General features: G+C 35.9%; 2 protein-coding genes across 3 annotated transcripts in view; one reads left to right on the forward strand and one right to left on the reverse strand.

Annotated features, from left to right (window-relative positions):
- Nucleotides 1-9,605, reverse strand: part of LOC127868278 (low-density lipoprotein receptor-related protein 4-like) — a 28,041-nt gene extending 18,436 nt beyond the window's left edge. Inside the window, exons 1-7 of the mRNA XM_052409907.1 lie at nucleotides 9,475-9,605; nucleotides 7,198-7,327; nucleotides 5,824-5,917; nucleotides 3,732-3,955; nucleotides 2,593-2,845; nucleotides 1,493-1,637; nucleotides 50-163 (exon numbers count right to left, since the gene is read on the reverse strand). Coding sequence (XP_052265867.1) covers nucleotides 50-163; nucleotides 1,493-1,637; nucleotides 2,593-2,845; nucleotides 3,732-3,955; nucleotides 5,824-5,917; nucleotides 7,198-7,327; nucleotides 9,475-9,559 — 1,045 coding nt within the window. The 5' untranslated portion in view covers nucleotides 9,560-9,605. The remainder of the gene's footprint in view (nucleotides 1-49; nucleotides 164-1,492; nucleotides 1,638-2,592; nucleotides 2,846-3,731; nucleotides 3,956-5,823; nucleotides 5,918-7,197; nucleotides 7,328-9,474) is intronic.
- Nucleotides 1-16,485, forward strand: part of LOC127868281 (beta carbonic anhydrase 1-like) — a 180,277-nt gene that overhangs the window by 29,680 nt on the left and 134,112 nt on the right. The window lies entirely within an intron of this gene.

Genomic DNA, 16,485 nt, shown 5'->3' on the forward strand with positions numbered 1-16,485 from the left:
TCACTTACAATTTCACTTAAGAACTTTACGACTATGTGCCCTATCCTACCTAAACAAGACACTCCGTCCTCCGCTAGCCGGTGTTTCTCACCGCACCTGCAAACTGGCCCGGCCAGGGGATCGTTAATGCAGATCTGTGCACACCCTTTAGCGTCACACGCCGCTGCAGCAGATAAATATTATAGCATTACATTCTTGGCTTTCTATAGGAAGTTTCAATGTTCGAGGTTTGTTGCAAACACATCGGCACACCGATCCGGACAGAGGGTCGTAAATAAACAGATTTGCACACCCTCTTTGAAGTCATACGACGCTTCGCAGTAATAAAGACATGTTAAGTATACAGGTATTGTTGGTTTATAAATAAATGGCTTTCAACAGGCTTAGTCACTGTGTGTCCGAGGTTGATTTTCTCACCGCAACCGCACAAGTTTCCGACGTAGTAGGGCTGGCTAACACCGAGCTTACCACTTCCGTTGACGTCACAAGCCGCGAGTTAGGTTTGATAGCTCAAGTGTGTAGCCTTTGATTGCATGCATTTCAAATAATATCCAATGCATTTCAAATAATATCCATTCAATAGTCTGTCTCTGTATGCGTCCATGTGTCTGTCGCTCAGTTTGTATATTCTCGATAGTTACATATATTCTACGATTCTCGTCTTTTATTTACATGTAATGAAATACGAAAAACCATCAATACTGTTGATAGACGAATTTAAAGATGTTTCATTTTGTTTTAATAGTTAGGTAAATGTAAAACTACTTTTAACAAAGTTTATTGCGCCAAACTTACAGGTGTTTCTTATATGTACCAATTAGAAAAGTTTACTTTTTGGTGTGAAACGTGTACCAAGATTTGTTTGGTCGGGTCTTAAGATGTTATATGATTTGAGGAGTTGGATGTCTCACTTAAAGGTGTTTCTGGCGTATACCGTGGAACAAGATTATTGAGTGGGAACTGTTTTAAATCTATGTATTTATGATCTATTGCACCGAGAGCCTTAGACTTATTGAACTCCTCTTGAGTCAGTTTCTCGTGTAGAAACAATACTTAATGTCTCTGCAGACGTAATCGAAAACGATCGAACGGTGGATCGGACCCGGGACCTCCCGATCACTTGGGCGGAAATCATATCCACTAAGCCACCACTACAACCCTAACAATTACAGGTGTTTCCATACTGTCGGGCGCACACCATTTATACTATGCCACCGCAACCCTGACACTTACATTTGTTTCCCGGCTCCACATCGACTCTTACAATTACATGTGTTTTACCCTGAAACCTCTCGCTCGAATATCCACTAGGCCACTATGACCCTAACAATTACACGTGTGTCCAGGCTGTCGGGTCTCGTCGCACATAACACTAACAGCGTTTTACAGGACAACATATCTACTACACTACCGCAACGTCAAAGCTGACAAGTGTTTATATGTTGTCGGGCGCACACCTTATCTACTAAGCTACCGTTACCTTAACACTTACAGGTGTTTCCAGGCTGTCGGGTCTCGTCATACATAACGATGCCATCGGGAACGTAGCCAAGTTGGTAGTTGATCTCGTTGTTTCCGGACAACTTGTCGTACACGCGCAGATGGCCCTGCATCTGCTCGGTCACAAACACATATTTCTGAAACGACAGAGTTTGTATTGCGTTAAGTGTCACCAAAGAATAACCCATGCAGTGCGCACAGGCTAATGAGGGACAACACTTTCCGCATAAATGGATTTTCGTTTAGAAGAACTTCATTGAAACGAAAAGTTGAATGAAAGCGGCGAGTGTCGTTCCTGCTTAGTCTGTGCGAACTGCACAGGCTTATGTTTGGCTACACTTAACGCACATGCATTAAGCCCGTTTTCCAAGAGCGCGGATCAAATGGATAAGCGGCAAAGTTATCGAAATAGTTAAAATCGATGGTATTTGTTTCATAAACGAATTTTCATTTTAATGTAAATGTTAAAAATACATGAAACTTCGATTGCAGATGCTTATGTTTTTGGGGGTTACATTCACCTTTATGTCACTTTATACGGAAGTTGTACCGGAACGAAACGTTAAAGAAAGTTTCATCGAAAATTGCAGCTTTTTATACAATGTGTGACCCCTCAATTCTCATTGTAAAGTAAATCATCAAACTGAGTGGAGGGTTAAGGTCAGCAAATTTGATACAAACATCATGGCTCCCAGTAATGAATAATGTTTTCGAGGGTAAAACATATTCTGAACTCAGAATGTATAGTAACTACCGGTAAATACTAAGCGTATGTTATCAATCAGCTGTAAAATAAATATCAGAAATAAGTTCGTAAAATGAAATCTTTTGCACACACTTACATATGATTGCTTTGATGAATTATTAGTTTTAAGTGTGAGTTATCAAAACTTATTTTTTTAATAAAGATTTATCAATACTTTATATTTTGTATACATTATGAGCCTCGAATGCGTTTTTAATGCGACAGTCTTTATTTACCCGCGTACAATTGACTTTTGCAACTACTTCCAATTTAAACTTCCCTTACATTCAAAGGGACTACGACCACGACTTGTAAAAAATATAAAAGCTGCAACAATTTTTTCTTACGTCGTATACGGCTATTCCAAAGAAGATGGCTCCCGCCTGATGGGCGACAACTCTTCGGTTATTTCCGTTGAAGCCTGCGCACTCGACCGTGTCCTTCTTGCTGTCCACCCAGTATAATGTGTCGTCTGTGAAGTCGATGGTTATGCCGCGCGGATGCTGAATGTCCGTATCGACTATCACGTGACGGTTTTGTCCGAACAAATCCGAAACTTCGATTTTCGAGAAAGCTCCGGTGTCGGTCCAAAAAAGATAGCTATAATGTAATGAATACATAAGTGGATAATAACCAGTAAATCGTTCTCCTTCATACAAAATATACGCGACATGACTTTAAAGGCAATTGTCTTGGTGTAATGGGTTGTTCGACCTTCAAGTCTAAGGACACCAATGTGCAGGACATCACAAGACGACAAAACAACGCGTACAAATAGACAATTACGACATATGTCTTTCTACTGTTTTGCGTATTGTTGCATTCCTTTTCTCCTATGCCAACACGAATAAACCTTAATTGTCAAATTCCGTTCTTATTTGTCGTTCGTATTTTTCAATACCTCTAAATGTGAAAAGGAAGTCGTACTCGTTAATTTGCAGACACAATGAATAATTATGTTATCGTATATAACCTAATAATACAAAGCAAGTTTACGGCAACCCGACATTTATCACAACCCAGCGAAATATTGTTCTTCGTACAAAAAAAGAAAACTATGTTAAGAGCTAATTCAAATTTAAAACAGAGAATTGATATTTTTATTCATCAAAGACTTTGTCCTTATTCCCTTAAATTAACTGAAAGAAAACGAACTCGCATATTGCACATACTATTTTCGCTATTAACTTGATCAGTGCATTGTTTATTAACATAACGACACTGTCAAAATCGTGAATTTAAGCATAGGGCTAATTGCCGTCATTCAGACCAAATACAACATTATCGATTTTAAACTATTATTCAACAAAGAAAAAATATCAGACCTGAAAATAATATAGTAAAATATAATTCACATTTCTGAGGCAACATATTTGCGAGATCATTTAAACATCGACCTGTTTATTAAAGAATTTACGAGAATTCATTGAAACAATATTAAATGAACGTTGCGTGACGAATAAAACTGTTTCTAATAAAACTCCACCCTTTCTCCGGATGGACGGCGACGCCGCTGGGGCCGGTTAGCCCGTCCCTGACCACGATCTTGTAGCCGGGGTTGGTGTACATGGATCCGATCATGATCCAGTCGTAGAGCGAGTCCGCCCAGTAGATGTTGTTGGAGATCCAGTCGACCGCCAGCCCCTCCACCATGCTGGACGTTCCCGTGAATAGGGTCTCCGTCTCGGTGGTGCCGTTCAGTTTAAGACCCTGTGGTGATGATTAGATATTGGTATTGGCGAGGCGTAGAGAATGTTGGCATTGGCGAGGCGTAGATAATATTGGTATTGGCGAGGCGCAGAGAATATTGGTAAAGGCTAGACGTAGAGAATATTGGTATAGGCTAGACGTAGAGAATATTGGTATTGGCGAGGCGTAGAGAATATAGGTATCGGCAAGGCGTAGAGAATATTGGTATTGGCGAGGTGTAGAGAATATTGGTACCGGCGAGGCGTAGAGAATATTTGTATTGACGAGGTGCAGAGAATATTGGTATCGGCGAGGCGTAGAGAATATTGGTATTGGCAAGGTGTAGAGAATATTGGTATTGTCGAAGCGTAGAGAACATTGGTATCGACAATGCGTAGAGAATATTGGTATTTGCGAGGCGTAGAGAATATTGGTATTGGCGAGGCGTAGAGAATATTGGTATTTCGGGGCGTAGATAATTTTGGTTTTGGCGAGGCGTAGAGAATATTGGTATTGGCGAGGCGTAGATAATATTGGTATTGGCGAAAGATGAATTTGTCATGCGAGGCGTCGAGAATATTGGTATTGGCGAGGCAAAGAGAATATTGGTATTGTCAAAAGATGAATTCTGTCATACGAGGCATAGAGAATATTGGTATTGGCGAAAGATGAATTTGTCATGCGAGGCGTCGAGAATATTGGTATTTGCGAAAGATGAAATTTGTCATGCGAGGCGTAGAGAATTTTGGTTTTGGCGAAAGATTAACTTTATAAGGCGAGGCGAAGAGAATATTGGTATTGGCGAAAGATGAATTTCGTAATGCGAGGCGTTGAGAATATTATTATTGGCGAAAGATGAACTTAATCAAGCGAGGCGAAGGGAACAGTTGTATTGGCGAAATATGAACTTTATCACGATAATATTTTGTAAAAATGTGATTGTTTCAAGATTTTGTCATGTATTATGTTAGATATTATATAATGTTTACAATGCTAATTAGTGAATGATGACTTCCTTTTCACATGACATTTCTATGATATAACATGGTTAAGAGTGGCGATCTACTTTGTACAAATCACAATCAATTTCTATTCTGTTCTGTTTATCATGCGAGGTGTAGAGATTTGTTAGTATGCGAGAAAGATGGACTTTATCAGGCGACGCGTAGAGAACATTAGTATTGGAGAAACATAAATGTTAGCATGCGAGGCGTATAGAGTATTGGTATTGGCGAAAGATGAACTACATTAAGCGAGACGTAGAGAACAGCAGTATTGGCGAAAGATGAACTTTATTAAGCATGGCGTAGCTAGAGAACAGTAGTATTGGCGAAAGATGAACTTTAACCTTAGTATTGGCGAAATATGAATTTTATCAATCAAGGCGTAAATAATATAAGTATTTGCGAAAGGCGATATTAATCAAGCAAGGCTTAGAGATTATTAGTACTGGAGAACTATGAAATTAATCCTGCGAAGTTTAAAAACAGACGAGCGTGATTGTATTATCCCATTAATATAATATTACGAAAAATGAATCAGCCACAAATATTGTCAAAAATGCATGAATTACTTCGGTTCCCCACTTCAGCACTGTTTCTATGTTGCATTAAATATGACTACATATTGAAAATCATAGGGTTCTAAAAAAGGTGATAAACGGTAAAAAAAGAGCACATTAGCGTTATTTGTTAATGTTAATGACGCCATTTATTTTTGATTTTTTTTTGTGATTGTAAAGCTGTTTTTCTTTTTTTTTTCCATAAATAAACACTGAAATAAGAAAACAGACAAACCCCCAGAAAAAACGGGATATGACGCCTCGAACGACGGACAAATGGCAGAAAGTCAAGTTTACTTTGAGCATTTAAAAACTGCTAAAAGATAACCTGAATTTTTCTGTTCGTTGCCTCACTCCAGTACAAGGTTTGGTCAGCCCAGTTGTAAGCCAAGGCTTTGAATTGCCAACCATGATGAGGCGCGCTGCAATATAATGACAGGCGCTCAGTCACGCACTGATTCATTTATATATTTGGGTCGCGCTCTGAGAAAAGGGGGTTTATGCATGTGCGTAAAGTGTCGTCTCTGATTAGCCTGTGCAGTCCGCAAAGGTAATCAGGGACGACACTTTCCGCATTAACTGGATTTTTGCTACATAAATATTTTACTTAAACGAAAATCTCATAAAAGCGTGAAGTGTCGTCCCTAATTAGCCTGTGCGGACTGCACAGGCTTATTTGGGACGAAAATTTACGCACATGAATTAAACATTTTTTTTTCACAGAGCGCGGCTCATTTATATCTTATAGTTTTATTTACTATAAGAACAAAGATATGATACTACTGTTTCTACTTATATATCACAATATAACACCATGGGCATCGTTTTGTCATACGATAGCGTAATTCATACTTATATTGCTAATTACTGAAAATGGCGTGCCAAGTATCGGAAGACATTCCCTTGTTATGAAGGATATTTATTTAAGCAAGCACACAATAAATATCCCGGCCCTTTTAATAATTTTCTTCTACTTAGTGACGTTGTTTAATACAATGTGAGTTGTATTGACATATTAAACGCTGTAAGTTAAATCTGTGTTTATCTTATACATTTCCAATAATTTGTTAACTTCTTTTTGTCAATTACCGCATTTACGTACTGTTATGTCTGTTCTGTTCTGTTCATTTACGTACACGTAAACTTATTTATAAACGCGAAAGTTCCACAATTTAGGAAAAAATACTTATCTTAAAATAACATTTAAAAATAAAAATATTCAGACTTAATCAGAACTAGTTGTCTATTACGTTTATGAATTTCAAACATATGCACGTATTTATAAATTTTATTTTGATTTTGATCATTCCATATTTTTCATTGTTTGCATATATACTTTAAGGGTATGGCGATCAGGTAGTATATATTTGTAACTAAATAACATAATAAATTATTATCTTTCAAAGTGTAACTAGTCTCGGATGTTTATTTTTTCAAAACGTTATATAATTAAATGACGAGTAGACACAGATAGCGTCATGGACTCCGGCATTCATCGTCAATGAAATGTTAACAAAAAGATGTTTTGACCGACCATATTAATAGGTAAGAAAACACACATAAGTTTAAAGACGACTTTCACTTTTTTATCAATTCCCGTTATTAATGTATGTCTGTCGAAAGAATTCATTTATTTTCAAAACAAAGTCATTATTTTAAAGATTCAGCATTTAAAACTATGGGATAAAAGGCCTCTACTCACCTGATATGTCTGACCTGCACATTGCCGCTGGGAACCCATACGGTCGGGTCGCCCTCGATACCCACAATCCGAGACACGCCGATCTTCAGATTCGGGGTTTGAGCCCAGATCAGGTTGCGCGTATGGCGGACTGTTACATGAAAACATGCATACACATATGTATAGCTATCATTTGAAGTCATATGATTGACAATTATGCATTTTTTTTGTTCTTTACAGTGTCATTTTGACGCATTTTTTGTCGTATTGTTTTCAAGTATTTGACGATGAGTAGCACATGTTTAGGTCGCATATAAATTATTTTTTGTTTCACCCCCTCCCCTCCTCCGCTACTTGAAAATTAAATTGTAAACATTATAAGCATACATTTAACTCTTGAACGCTTACAATATATTATATATTCATACTTTGTGTGTGCCTGTAATTCATGAAATAACTTAAAACACAACATTAAGAAAGCTGGCGATGCTTTGTATCTATTTTCCCTGATTCAACTACAAATAGTGTCCGTTTCGTGACGCGATATCTTCTTAGCTTTCTTGTTGACATTTGAAATGTGCGTGTACATTAAGCGCATGATTTTGCTTAAAATTCTATATAAGAATCGACATTCACAAAATTGGATCATACATCTTACGTTTTTATTCTAAAACCGCTTACCACACGGAGATTGAGATGTTAATTGGTTATTTTGTTACTCCTATTGTTGCTGTTTAACAATTTAACATATTTTTATAAAGGTTAAATTAATTTCTCAATATGCATGAAGTATTTTCAATAAAATAGTCAACTCAAGTGACCCTGTTTCTCAATAAATATTCAGTGCAATCCAAGCAATCCAAAACAGGTACAAGGTATGGACAAAAACTAGACAAAAAGTTCAGAAGTGGTACCAGCGAATCTTCAAAATTAAATCTTGATACAATTGCAAATACATTTTACTTGTACAGTAAACAACTAATTCATGTACTAAACTTGTTCACTTTAGGAAATTCCCATAATTCTTTGCAGATTTGTTTATGCGACACATTGACACAAGTTAATGTTCTGTAACAAATACGAGAAAAATGGTCGGACTCGGCCGCATTTTATTAAATTTATTTACAAACGGAACAGAATAGCTTCTTTTCCATCGATGTTTATCCGGCGGTTTTCGAACAACAAAGTTCAAAAATTCTCGCGAGCCTTTTGATTGTCAAATTTCAAATAGATGCTGATCAACTTGTACGTTTAACTCAAAATTCTAATTATATAAGTGCTTCTCTTATTGTGGACAGTTTGTTTGTTCTTAGTTCATTATTCGAATAAGGAATAAGAACATGTAACCAACTTACTCAACTGGCTGTTTTAGTTTTATTCTGAAAGTCAAAGCTTATAATATGTTCTGCTTGAAATAAGACAATAATTACGTTTCATGTTATATTTTAGATATTACTCGAATTTAAAAGCTTTCGGTAGCGACGGTTTTGTTAAGAATCAACTTTATTGATACAATTTCGTTGGCACCATTAATAATATACTAACTTAATGCATATTTAAATATAGCATGTGTAAAATTCGAAAATTAAACAAGTACAGTTTCTAGGTTTCTATAGGAAAAGTATCTCTATCTGTCTTTACTTTGAAATGTTCAGTGCAAACGCCATTTAAACGGGTAACATTTTCCTTTAAATTAAAATCTTTTAATATAGTTTAAATTGCATAATTATGTTGGTGTTGACGCTGTGCGCATTGCAGAATAGTTAATAAATATAGAATAAATTTCAGATGATAAAAACATCATACATACTTTCGTTATTAGTGCTTCGAAAATAATTTTAACGCATATTATATATGAAAATATATATAGTATGTAATATGTTATTTTTCATAACGCATATTCTTCGACGACCAAATTACAAAAACTTCTGCAGGACATATTAAAAATTAATCAATTTGTCTTAACATTTGACTTATTTAATAACTTTTAAGTCTACTCTCAGTTATCCGTATAAACGTCTATTCATTCATATTTCATTATCTATACAATTAAGGGAGCATTTTTGTTAATAATTTATGCGGTCTTTTTCACGATAATGCATGCTTTTATTTGTATTGTAGTGTTAATACCGTCTATGGTTTATATCAGAATTCGATTTAAAGTGCTGATAGCTCAAATAAGACATGAATTTATATATATTTGATTTACATAAAAAAGTTATCCGTTATATGCACAGGTCTTCAAAGGAGCGCACTTATGCGCGGAAGATATATATTAAATTCAACGCAAATGCATACCTCCATTGGTTGTTTTTGCTCCATAAAAGATAAAAATAAAACACAGAGACGCAAAACTAGTTAAAAATTCCATAATTTGCATCATATCCACATTTAGATCGACACAAATTCACACGCGTAAACTAACTAAGTTAAAACAAGAAACAATAAAGAAAAGGAAAACTTGAGCGCGAACCCTATTGGCACAAAAGCATTTTCTAATTACAACTGGTAGTGCTTAACGGAAAATGCTTAAGTAAACAATGACTTATATTAAATACTTCGTTTCAATACTTAAGGCAGTTTACATAGTTGGATTTTACTCTGAGCCAAAGCGCCCTTTCCATAAGTTATGCCAATTAATTAGGCCGCATATAACGGAAACCGTCAATTGCGCAGCGATTTGCTTATAAGGACTTCGGCTGATCTTACAGCCTAGCACCAGTTAAAGAGTTTCTTAATTGGCCGAATATGTGTATCTATAACAGTGCGTGTTTTGTTATTGTGTTAAATCCTATCTAATGACTCTTGAAGAAAGCTCTTCTACATGTACCGGAAAATTCGATCATGGTAACTTGCTTAGGACGGCAACCATTTAGTATTAAGTGTAGCCGTATTCGCAGTGGTCTTTAAAGGGGGCCTTTTCACGTTTTGGTAAATTGACAAAATTAAAACAATAGTTTCATATTCGAAAATTGTCGTTGTAGTTTTAAAATTAGTGAGAAAAAGAGTAATACTGAACATTTACCATGCTCTAGAATATGCATTATATGCATCTTTTGACACATTATGACAGTTTATATAAAGATAAACAGCATCACTCTATACACTTATTTTCCCTTTTTGTAATGTAAAATAACAGCAAGAAATAAAATATTATGAATAAATGAAAAATGATAATACATGTACAATGTTTTACCTCTAAGCTGCAAAATGAGAATCGACCTTCATTCCTAAGACCGCACACACCTTTTGATCGCGTGGTTGTACCAGCATGGAGAGTCAAGAATTACTGCAAAAACAGTCGATATATGCCTATAATGAAATATATGTGTTTCGCATGTTATACCTGTTTGTAACGGATTACCTTCTTTAGCATTAAGCATATTTTATTGAATCATTATATATTTTGACCATGTTATTAAAATATACTGGATTATATTTAGAATTATAATTAAAATCGTACCGTACATTGTATGTTATGCTAAACACTCAATCGTACTTGTATCGGAACACGATGATAACTTTTAATTCTCAAATAGCGGCTGAAGATATAGATTAAATTTTCACATATTTCCAACATAGAGGCATTGAAAATCCTTCATCTACTACGATCTAATACTTCTACACTACGTAAGGGTGTGGTTGTATCGCGCTGAACATTGTTAATTGATACATTTTTTGGTTCGCATAGTTTTCTTTCCTTCCCTATTTTAATTAGAAAAAAACAAAACTTTCTTTTTCGCATCCATTTTTTTTTATATAAAAGTAATTCGGTTTAATTAAAAACATCGATAAAAAGAACACATTTATGTTATCATGTTTATGGATTTCAATACAAGAACAGGAAAATTAATATCAAATTTAAAAATCATAAGCAATATTTGCATACATAATTACTTTATAAATTAACTGAAGAAAAATGGGTCAATATACTATTATTAATGTCAAATTTACCATTCAGAAATGCACATTTATAATCAGTTAAAAATATTCCAACTTGTAGCAACAAAGGGGGTATGGTTATTAACATGTCATATCCAAAAAACGAAACGGTAAATCACCTAACAATTTGCGAATAAATGTAAAATTTGTTACGGTCTAAACATTGAGAATTATGGGTTGAATACCTTAACTGAATACTCGTGTTATCATTCTCCGTACGTTTATTCGATATGTGTCTGATTACATTGTTAAATATAAGAAGGTTTTAAATTAAATCAAATGTTGTATCGGTTCCTGATATAAGCGAACATATCAAATGTTACAAAATGCAAGTATTTGTTTATTTATAAAATAATAACGAAGCTAAAAATAATATTATAGAATTGATTTGATATTATCGTTTTGCTAATTTATTTTAAAACAAACAACCAACTGAAATTAACGGCTTTATATACTATTCTTTACACTTGAATGATACAAGGCTTTTTAGACTAATGGGAATTCTAGTTCTAGTCGACTTTTGATGATAATTATATAACTTGTGGCTAAGGTAGAAAGAAAAATAAGCATCATTTTGAATGAATGCACAATTTTTTTCATCGCATTTAGAAAACAAAAGCATAGCAATTTTCAGTTATAGTTATTATTATCAAAAAGTAACATTTATTTAGAAGTATTTAATGCGCCTCACTACTGTACACAGTAAATTCCACTTAGTATTACACACACAATATATTCAAATGTTTTCAACTAACGTATTTCTTGACGTTAGGTATAAAGACACATTTTACATTGTAACAAATGCAAAATACATCTTCAATGATAAAACGGTATAACAACATTATTCATTTTTTGATTAATCGGAATTGTAACGCGCCTAGCTACTGTACACACCGGTTCTCCTGCATGTTATAAATTTAAATAGTATAACATGGGCAATATATTTAAATGTCTTCAAATATACAATACAATATGCCTTGAAGTTAAGTTTAAAGACTAATTTTACATTATAAAAAATGCAAAATACTTATATATTTCGAATTATTTCGAAATTGTTTAACGATAACACAGTATAACAACACTATGTAATTTAAATTAATCGGAATAGAATTCCAAGTTGGTTTTAAGTCACCAGTACACGAAAGTCAATATTTAATAATTGTGTACAAAGCCTGATCACATGGATAACATTTACATCTTACTAGTCATCTAATCCATTGCTGGTGATATTATACAACTGAAGTTTCGTGTTGCCTCTAACGCTGTTGGACACTGCCAGCCTATTGCCATCCTTAGACACACATATGCTGTACGGGTACTTATATCCACTGGGTAAGTACCGAGAATGTCCGCATCAGCAATCAGGTGCACGGTGGAGTTCTTCCTCGTACTGCACACCAGCACCGTGTCAACTGACCCTACACAGGCACCACGAGGTTCCTGTATGTTCTCATTAGTGACCGCTCTAGATGTGCCCTTCGCGGTGTCGTATATGTACACTGTGTGAGTGAACCTGTCAGTCAGTACCAACGTATTATTTGACCGGACATACGTGCACATACTCTCATCCACTTTGTACGTCTTCATGGTAAACGTCAGGAAGCGATCAAAGTTTGCCTCTACCCCGTCCACTGATAGCATTCTAGCAGGACGGGGACCATCGTACGTACTCACGACCATGTGAGATGGAGACATGCAGCATACAGAGAAGAAATTGGATGATGTTCTGATCTCCCTAGTCGGCCTGATGATATTGTCTGTACTTACAGACAGGAGCAATACTACTACCATAACCAAAAGTTACACACAGTGCATCATGAGACATACATACTACGCCGTGTGGGAAAGCCTTGAATTTGTACGGTGTTCCAAGTCTCTGTAGGCGCTCATCCAGTATGATACATTTCCTGTTCATGTTATCCACGGCTACCAGTCTCTTGTCCGGCAGGAAGTCCAGTCCAGTGAGGTAAGGTTCCCACTCATCATCATCACCAGTCTTGTGTACAGACTACAACTTCCGGCGGCAAATCCCGTTACTACACGAAAGAAGGACATCGTCACTGACGTGCAGCTACAGTTCAAGCACATCGATGAGAACGCAAAGAATATAAGTAACATAGTTACACAATGATGAAATGAATGTAAATGTCCACAGTTGCGTCATGAACGTATGGGACGTAGTGGACTAAGTCAAGTCATGAGCGCAAGTAACGTTATGAACAAAAGGAGCGTGAAAGACGCGATAAATGATTTCAATGTAGTTAAGCTAGCGTAAGAAACGTTTTTAACGTAAGTAACGTAAATAATGGTATACACCTAAGGGGCCAAAGTAACGTTATAGTCGTCATTTACGAAAGGGATGTATTGAAAGTGAGAAACGTAAGTTACTTAAGAAACGTACGAAACGAAGAAAACTTAAGTAACGTAGGGAACGTTACTAACGTTACACACGTTATCAAGGTAGTATTCAAGGGTGTACCGGTAAGTATTTAAAGGTAAGTGAGCGATAAAAGTAATGTTAGAGACTTAATAAACTTAATTAGGCATAATACGCTTAGAAATATTGACTTGATAATAATATTAATAGTAATATTTTGCAAACAAACTATTTTACAGTTTATTTGTCCAAGAACTTCAGAAAAGTAAGAAACATAATTTGTATAAGAGAAACGTTAAATTAATGTACAAAGCTAAGGTATCAACTTATTCTGTGGCTGTTAATGATATCAGAATCTTTATAAAAACCAAATCGAGCGTGAGGTGTTGGGCGCTTTTCTCAAACGATGCGCTAGTTATAAAACAATATTCCGTCTATCCATTTCAGACCCCCGGGTCGTGCTTGCTGTCAGTGGACCGCCTGGCGTCACATCTGTGCTCGGTCGCCACCTCAAATCTGGAGAAGATTCGAGCCTTCTACTTCTGGGTCTGTAATAATATCAGGTACGTCCTGGCGCGGTCTTTGGTCTACCTCGAGTATTTTGGTGCACCTCAGAATTTTGGTTCACCCCCGACGCTTTGGTTCACCTCTGAATTATTGTTCGAACATGGAGTTTTGACAGCACATCTGACCTTTGGTCTACCTCTGACTCTTTATTCCGTTTTGAAATTTTGGGTTCATCTCTGTGCCAACTATTACTCTTTTGGTACATCTCTGTCTTTTTTGTTCGACGTTTAATTTTTGCATCACCTTGGACGTTTCGAGACCTAACCATGGCGTTTTGGTGGACTGTGTTTTCTTTTCCGCCTTTGCTCTTTTGGTACTTAGCGGATTTTCAAGTACATCTTTTGATCGATTTCGTTCGTTTTCTGCAACAGCATGCCTAAAATGCCTATATTGTTTTTGGCCTGTCTGTCTGTCTGTCATTCTGTCACCAAAACTTTAACCATACATTAAAGTTTTGCAATAACTTTTCAAATATTGAACATAGCAACTTGATATTTGGCTTGCAAGTACATATCTTTGTATTTAATAACAAAAGGTATTTAATTGAAAATTCTCAATTATCTTCAGCGGCATCAGGAGAGGTAACTTACCAAAGCACAACGTTAATCTGCAATTAAGCTGAATTAGGCCCTTTCTGACACTAAGATATTCAAACTTAAGATTGTGAGCAAGTTAAAAAATCTGTAACAACTGATGGTTACTTGAGACATTTTAATTTTTGGAGGTGACTGACCCATAACTCTGAATTGAAATTTAGCAGGAGTGTTTGTCCCCTTGCGTACAATGACATATCAAGGTACCGTTTGTGGGCAACAGATATCTCTATTTGCCTGGACCAACCTTGACATCGCTTTGTATAGAGCAATTTTGCCTGGGATATATCTTGTTTGGCATGTTCAGGCGGACCAGTAGGGTAAAAAAACTTTAAAAAGCTATCATCAGCAATGATGAAGGCAATGAATTGTGCTAATTTTGTTGTAAGTTAAAGTTTACATTTATACTGTTAAACAACAACCGAAAGGAAAACAATGATGTCATCGTGTAGTGTTATCTGTTGACTGAAATAAAACGTACATTATTCTATCAAAGCAAGAGATGGCCGCGCATACTTTATAGGGAAGCTCTTGCTAGTTTTGCTTTTAGAAAAGGAACAGTTTACTGTTTTTTTCTGTAACGATGCACGTTAACTCTTTTAGTGCTGGAACCGAATTTTGAAGGCCTTTGCAAACAGTTTGGATCCAGATGAGATGCCGCAAAACGTGGCGTCTCATCAGGATCCAAACTGTTTGCTATTCTTATAGTATTCTTTACAAAAATCGAAGAAAATGCTAATTTTAGTAATTGAACAGACGACATTTTAGCAGACGACAAATTTAAGGGGTTAATACGCTTTACAATCATCTTCAAAAAAACGTGACGACTTCTCAATCCATCCCTGGAAATTTACTTGAACAATTTACTTGACCATTTGTATCACTTTTTGCATGTTCACACCACGCTGTCAACATTCGCACCACTTTTGTATGCACATTGTTTATTTGTCGTTTTCATAACTACATGACCCGATGTTTCACTGAGCTCACTTTTTCTTTCAGCATTAGCTAACAGTACTAACTTGTCATGATTAACTCGCGTTTCCATGGGAATCAAACGGTCTATTGGTAGTGTTTTGTGTTTGCTGTGTTGAATCCAACATTGAAACTTTTTGCATCAGGGTAAATTGTTGATTTATCCTTCTGTTTTATAGTGTTTTATAATTAGTTCTGGTCAAGGTTAAACCAGTTGAAAAATCTTAATAATAACATGTAGATGATTCGTTCACAGCATTATGTAGAATGTATTGTGTTTGTTTCCGTAACGGTAAGAAACTGATGTACTTTAAGAAAAAGCAATTGACGTCGGTGTGCGACTCGAGCAGTTCTCATGCCCATCCAAAAGTGTTCATTTCGATCCAACCGCATACCGGGTCGCCGTTTGAACGCATGCAATAATACATTAAGCTTCCGTCCACCAAACATAGTTAATGAATGTTAAAATTTCATTAGTTCTCATAAAATAAAATTACGCTTTTTTCCCTGATATTATTTTGTTGGTAAGGAATGCATGGAATTATGCTTGGAAGTGCTTGATGCGAGTTAGGTACATATGAGCCGCGTTCTAATAAAACAGGGCTTATTTCATGTGCATCCGCACAGCTTATCCGTGACGTCTAAACTGAGTTTTCTATAAGAATGGACTTCATATAAAAGAAAACATACATGAAAGCGGAAATGGTTGTCACTGATCAGCATGAGCGGACTACACAGGCTAATCTAGGACGGCACTTTACGCACCTGCATTAAGCCCTGTTTTATCAGAGCGCGGCTCATGTATATATATTATATATATTCTTCAATGTATGTTTGGTACGAATGTAGTGTACT

This window comes from Dreissena polymorpha, chromosome 2, assembly GCF_020536995.1.
Source record: "Dreissena polymorpha isolate Duluth1 chromosome 2, UMN_Dpol_1.0, whole genome shotgun sequence".
Taxonomy (NCBI): Eukaryota; Metazoa; Mollusca; class Bivalvia; order Myida; family Dreissenidae; genus Dreissena; species Dreissena polymorpha.